We start from the raw sequence: 7715 nt of genomic DNA, 5'->3' as shown, positions 1-7715 counted from the left end.
TAGAATTTCCACTACTTGGTCTGACATATTCCACTTTACAGTGAATATTTTATACCTTACAATGGTAAGACCTTATAACAGTGGTTCAAAGTTACCTGGCTTATATGAAACGATCCTATGCTATCAAATAAACATGGGGTTAGTGCAAGCTCAATATCTAATGTAAGGAAAAATTCCTGTAAGCAATCTTAATATATATATATCCTAGTTATGTCTATGGTAAAATTATAGTTACGGACGGAACATTTTAAAACAAAAAAAATAGTTGTTCCTTATCAAATGATGTGCTTTCACTGAATTCGACCTTCATCTCAACAAGAAAAAAACCAAAAATAAACCATTAGACCGTCTAAGAAGGAGGATATTTCTTACACGGTTTTTACTCTGCCATACGATCGCTTAGCTGGCGGAAAAAAAAAATCAAGCTCCTATGTACTGGCAAGCAGTACATGTTGAGTTGGGCATGTTAACGCGCCACCCCCCCCTCCACTTTTATTATCATTTCTTAGACAATTGTTGTTATTTGCTGTGTAAAGTGTCAGTTTCGAAGAAAACGAACTTTATCCGATGGGAAACATCTGTTTGTAGTAGAAATGCCTTTGTCGTGCTTAACTATAATAAAATTATGTCTACTACCCCCGAAGCAGGTTAAGCCAAACAATTAACAAAAAACCTTCAAAATGTGAAACAAAACAAAACCTTTACAACATAACACTCACAAAATTAATCTGTTTTGACACAATCATATAAGGCATGATTGAGTGTGCTTTACGGTCGCGATAAATCTTCGTTCACAAACTGGATTATTAGATTATCAGCACACTAAAGCATGCAGACCACTGTGTCGAGTTTATCCAATGAAGTAATGTTTACCACAACTAGAGGGCACTGAAGCGAGACACGTTTCTGAAGATGATAAAAAACTTGACTAGACAACTTAATTAACAAGTCAAAGAGCCTCTTCTAATATGTGTACTTTGCGATAACCACCTGTTTGTTTGTTTCCGTCAGAGGGCCGGAGTCAGGTGATCTTTGTTTACATATTGCGAAATAGCGGTTTCGGTCGGTGCATCAGTGGAAATGTATAGGGATTTCAATGTAAATCAATGCTATTTCTAATTAAAATAATTAATCAATCGTAAATGGAAAGGTGAATAAAGGAAAAAAGTGTTGAATAACAAAACTGGTCATTTTATTTTTTGTCAAAGTGTAATTAACAAACAATAAATGCTTCGTTAACACATTGGAATTTTCTATAATAAGAAAAGTATCCCATTATTCACCTTTTCCTCATATATGTCTCTAATAATAAAGTATAATGCTGTCATCACTTGAAATACTATAGTGAATTTTTTTTAGCGAGGCAGATTTCCACCGACTCGCAGCGATGACCTTTTAGCTCGCAAAAGTTTCCTGGTCGCTGATTGGTTGGACAAGATAATTCTAACCAATCAGCGATCAGGAAACTTTTCCAAGCTAAAAGGGCACCGCTGCGAGTCTGTGCAAATGCGCCACATTAAAAAAAATGACTAAGTCTTCCTCACAGAATATGGAATTCAAGAAACATTACACCGACTGGGAAAACATAAATACAGACAGGCGACAGTTTCAAGTTGACTCTCAGTGATTTAAAGTAAAATTAATACATCTGCTGGTAGGCTATTCAAAATGATGCCAACGAGAGCATAATTATGCAAAGGAACAGTACATTTTGTCAGACTAGCAAAATAATATCATATGATACAAAAAAAAAAAAAAAAAAAAAAAAAAAAAAAAAAAAAAAAACTTAATAAAATGAGAAATTAAACATTAAGGATTTTGTAGGTAATTAATTACTTATTCGGTTTCGAAAAGATTCTAGCTTTTCATTTACAGCACTCAATGAAAAATAGACTTTTTTGAAAGAATGAATTACAATTATTTGTAGTGTAAATAAATTGTAGTTATAGATTCTGCAAATTCATTACAAAACAAAATGGTGATGATCACAAAATCACTGAGGAAAATCATGAGATCACCCAAATCCCAATATGGCAATAATAATAATAATAATAATAATAATAATAATAATAATAAAAATAATAATAATAAATAGCATTGCCATAATTATTATCATTATCCTCATCATCATATTAGTCATTGCATAAGAGGAGAAACCAAATTAATATACATCCTTCATTCCTATTGCTAATATATAAAACTGCAAAGACATTTTGGCAAATAACATTAAACCAAAGTTAAGACGAAACGTCAAAGGAAATGCAATCAATCAATCAATCCAGCCTCCCTGGCGTATCTTCCTCGGCAGATAGACGGACGTCAGGAATTCCTGCTGGATGTGTGTCAGTCCTTGGATCTCGGCTTTCTTGCCAAGTTGTTGCTGGACTTCGATCTGTGGGAAAACGAAGAGGAATACGGGGATTGCAGTGTAGCAGATCAACAAAAATCAGTTCTATGGACCGCGTGTGTGTGAGTAATTTGTTAATAAAAGTAAGGAAGTAGAAGGTGATGTGTTATTTTGTGTGTAGGTTTAAATACACACACAGTTTATATATATATATATATATATATATATATATATATATATATATATATATATATATATATATATATATATATATACATACATACATATATATATATATACATATATATATATATATATATATATATATATATATATATATATATATATATATATATATATATATATATATTCTTACGAAGCTGGTTTAACCTAAGAGTAAATATTTTATTCATGTATTTTATCTGTGTATTTAAGAGATGTATAGCCAGCTCGTAAGGTGAGTTCCACTCATGTAGGTTTAAGTAATGTATGTAAATTACATAAGACTTTTGTCATTCATTTAATTGTATTTTTCATTCAATGTAGTATATGTAAATTTATGTTATTTCTTAAAGAATTACCTTTTTATTTTGTGTATTTTGTTACGAAGTCTTATGTAACTCATTTAGGTATGTTGTATCACACACACGAGGTAATATCACGAGGGATTGTGCCACTTTTTATGTTTCCACGAGGTTAGAAAGTTCTTGGAGATTTCAGAGATAGATTTACACTTTTTTTTTATTGTCCCGAAAAGTAGGTGGGCGGAGTTAACCGAGAGAGGGTTGCCTTGCAAGCAAGGCTAGTAACCCTTTTTCAATTTACTACATTGGCTACCTTACGCCACTAGGCCTTGGCCCTCATGCCACTAGAATGATCTATTAGAATTTTCTAGATGATTTAAGTCCATATATATATAGCCCAAGGAATGCATAAGCGGCAGAAGAGACCAAGCCTATCCCAGTGAAAGAGCCAAAGTTCGCAGCCTCTCTCCTATCAAGTGTGTGACCTCGCAAACGTGAATAAGTTTTTAACCAAACGTATATTGCATATAGTGTTGTTCAAACGTTAGTGGAAATTATCGAATGGTAAATCGAGTGTAGTGTGTTAATGTGAGTACATTGTCATATAAGTTTTTGTAACTGGCCCTGTGAGATTTAGGTTAAACAGTAATGTGTAATTACTTTGCTTAACTGTTCGGTAACCTCGTGTGAGCCAAAGGACATAAGTGTAACAGTTACATTTATGTAAATTTCATTTAGTGTTAAATCATTAGACTGTAAAGTGTTAACTATCTTCATTAATTATCAAAATCAAAATTTTTATAAATTAATTACCAGTGAATAAAGTGATTGTATAATTTTCATAAAGAAACATTTTCTTATCTTAGTTTAAGGTTTTGTTCAGATTTAATATTTCGAGTGATTTATTTTTGGTTAATTCTTTTGCATTATAGTTGTAACCGTTTAAAGAATATGTTTATTTTTGTAAAGTGTGAATTATTTTGATCACCAATATTTCCTAACAGTGCTTTACTCATAATCCCTGACTAAGAACCTAAGTAAGAGGTTGTTTTTTAATAGTTCATATCAAGTAATCACCCAGTTTTGAGTGTTATGTAAGAGAACTTTAAATATTTAGTGTTCATATATATTGCCGTCTGGGAGTTATATAATATTCTCAGAGCTCGGGTATTATTATTCAAGTGTAACAGATTTATGTAAAAATAAACAGGTGAGTTTGGAGCTCGGGAGTTTATGTAATCCTCCAACTGTAATTAATATATATATATATATATATATATATATATATATATATATATATATATATATATATATATATATATTTATATATATATATATATATATATATATATATATATATATATATATATTTACATATATGTATATATATATAAATATATATATATTTATATAATATATATATACCGGTATATATATATATATATATATATATATATATATATATATATATATATATATATATATATACATACATACATATACCAAGGCACTTCCCCCAATTTTGGGGGGTAGCCAACATCAACAAATGAAACAAAGCAAAAAGAGGACCTCTACTCTCTACGTTCCTCCCAGCCTGACAAGGGACTCAACCGAGTTCAGCTGGTACTGCTAGGGTGCCACAGCCCACCCTCACCCGTTATCCACCACAGATGAAGCTTCATAGTGCTGAATCCCCTACTGCTGCTACCTCCGCGGTCATCTAAGGCACCGGAGGAAGCAGCAGGGCCTACCGGAACTGCGTCACAATCGCTCGCCATTCATTCCTATTTCTAGCCCGCTCTCTTGCCTCTCTCACATCTATCCTCCTATCACCCAGAGCTTTCTTCACTCCATCCATCCACCCAAACCTTGCCCTTCCTCTTGTACTTTTCCCATCAACTCTTGCATCCATCACCTTCTTTAGCAGACAGCCATTTACCATTCTCTCAACATGGCCAAACCACCTCAACACATTCATATCCACTCTAGCTGCAAACTCATTTCTTACACCCATTCTCACCCTCACCACTTCGTTCCTAACCCTATCTACTCGAGATACACCAGCCATACTCCTTAGACACTTCATCTCAAACACATTCAATTTCTGTCTCTCCATCACTTTCATTCCCCACAACTCCGATCCATACATCACAGTTGGTACAATCACTTTCTCATATAGAACTCTCTTTACATTCATGCCCAACCCTCTATTTTTTACTACTCCCTTAACTGCTCCCAACACTTTGCAACCTTCATTCACTCTCTGACGTACATCTGCTTCCACTCCACCATTTGCTGCAACAACAGACCCCAAGTACTTAAACTGATCCACCTCCTCAAGTAACTCTCCATTCAACATGACATTCAACCTTGCACCACCTTCCCTTCTCGTACATCTCATAATCTTACTCTTACCCACATTAACTCTCAACTTCCTTCGCTCACACACCCTTTCAAATTCTGTCACTAGTCGGTCAAGCTTCTCTTCTGTGTCTGTAACCAGTACAGTATCATCCGCAAACAACAACTGATTTACCTCCCATTCATGGTCATTCTCGTCTACCAGTTTTAATCCTCGTCCAAGCACTCGAGCATTCACCTCTCTCACCACTCCATCAACATACAAGTTAAACAACCACGGCGACATCACACTTCCCTGTCTCAGCCCCACTCTCACCGGAAACCAATCGCTCACTTCATTTCCTATTCTAACACATGCTTTACTACCTTTGTAGAAACTTTTCACTGCTTGCAACAACCTTCCACCAACTCCATATAACCTCATCACATTCCACATTGCTTCCCTATCAACTCTATCATACTCTTTCTCCAGATCCATAAACACAACATACACCTCCTTACCTTTTGCTAAATATTTCTCGCATATCTGCTTAACTGTAAAAATCTGATTCATACAACCCCTACCTCTTCTAAAACCACCCTGTACTTTTAAGATTGCATTCTTTGCTTTATCGTTAATATATATATATATATATATATATATATATATATATATACATATATATATATATATATATATATATATATACACCAGTATATATATATATATATATGCATATATATATATGTATATCTATATATATATATATATATATATATATATATATATATATATATATATATATATAAATATATATATATATATATATATATATATATATATATATATATACAGAGAGAGAGAGAGAGAGAGAGAGAGAGAGAGAGAGAGAGAGAGAGAGAGAGAGAGAGGTTACGTGCACGCACGCACACACAAACACACACACACACACACACACACATATATATATATATATATATATATATATATATATATATATATATATATTTATATGTGTGTGTGTGCGTGCGTGTGGAGAGAGAGAGAGAGAGAGAGAGAGAGAGAGAGAGAGAGAGAGAGAGAGAGAGAGAGAGAGAGAGATCAAAACCTAGGAAATAAAACAAAAACTCAACATGAAGCGATGAGAATGTCCAAATGATATTAAGAAAATGAGCAATTACAATATAAGTATTTGCAATTGCTTGGACAAAACCTTAAGTGACATAGTAACCGATGACAGTCAATTTCAAAAAAAAAAATTCTTCCTAAATTCTATTAAAGAATAATTTATAATCCAATTGCCAATACAATATTTATATATATCTCTCTCATCCACAAAAAAAAAACGCACATAAACCCAGAATATCTACATACACACAAAAACACACACACACACACACACACACACACACACACATATATATATATATATATATATATATATATATACACACACACACACACACATATATATATATATATATATATATATAATATATATATATATATATATATATATATATATATATATATATACACACACACACACACATATATATATATATATATATATATATATATATATATATAATATATATATATATATATATATATATATATATCTATATATATATGTGTGTGTGTTTATATGTGTCTTTTAAGTATGTATTTCATCAAGATATAAAATTTTGATCTATTTCTTCAATAGGTATAAAAAACAATAACAAATAAAAAAAAAATACGACATCTCTACCAATATATATTCGTTCTCGTCTTGGTTTGAAAAAAAAAAAACGATGACCAATGTATATTTGTCGAAATGGCGTATTTTTTTTCTATAAAAAACCCACATAAATTTACATGTGTATATATATACACAATACCAAAGAAAAAATAAACATTGATACATTGCTCAGTAAAACCTTCAAGTAGCTCCAAAAAATGCTTTCCAAAATACCTGCCGAAGCCAAGTGGTAGACATGGCGGGATGGGCAGCCAGTGAAGCCAGCTTGCCGCAGTCTCTTGGTGTCAGGGGAAGCAGGGCTTTGCTGGGCAACTGTAGGGCAGCCAGATCAGAGGGCAGGATACCCAGCCAGGCTAAGTTACTCACACATAATCCTGGCTCATCTCGTGCCTGTCAATTTCATGTAATGAAGTTAACTTTGCTGGAATAACTGCCTTTGAAAAATCATGTCTAATTAAATGATAATTAGTACAGCATAGATTGAATAATGAAAATATAATCACTTAAAAAATAAATTACTGGAAAAAAATCACTACTATATGCAATGTGCAATATAAACGAAAGCAGAAATCATAAAAAATCATCCGAAAATCAAAATTCACAAACATACAAGAGCTCCGAATTTGTAGACAGCGGCGATGTGCATTCCATATGGATCAGCGTCTGTCAGCGCAAGCACTGGGATCTTCAGGTCAACCCACAGTCGGTACAGGAACTGCCTGGTGGGGAGGTCGGGGTAACCCTTGCCCTGTTGGGGAA

At 33.0% G+C, this 7715-nt stretch overlaps 1 protein-coding gene across 1 annotated transcript in view; it reads right to left on the bottom strand.

Annotated features, from left to right (window-relative positions):
• Positions 1–1768: 1768 nt before the first annotated feature.
• Positions 1769–7715, bottom strand: part of mei-W68 (meiotic W68) — a 17342-nt gene continuing 11395 nt past the window's right edge. Inside the window, 3 exon segments of the mRNA XM_068392977.1 lie at positions 1769–2392; positions 7170–7346; positions 7567–7698. Of these exon segments, the coding sequence (XP_068249078.1) occupies positions 2270–2392; positions 7170–7346; positions 7567–7698 (432 nt within the window). The 3' untranslated portion in view covers positions 1769–2269.

The sequence above is a fragment of the Palaemon carinicauda genome, chromosome 19, assembly GCF_036898095.1.
Source record: "Palaemon carinicauda isolate YSFRI2023 chromosome 19, ASM3689809v2, whole genome shotgun sequence".
In the NCBI taxonomy this organism is placed as follows: Eukaryota; Metazoa; Arthropoda; class Malacostraca; order Decapoda; family Palaemonidae; genus Palaemon; species Palaemon carinicauda.
The sequence above is the reverse complement of the archived record's forward strand: the minus strand, read 5'-3'. Positions and strand labels throughout refer to the sequence as shown.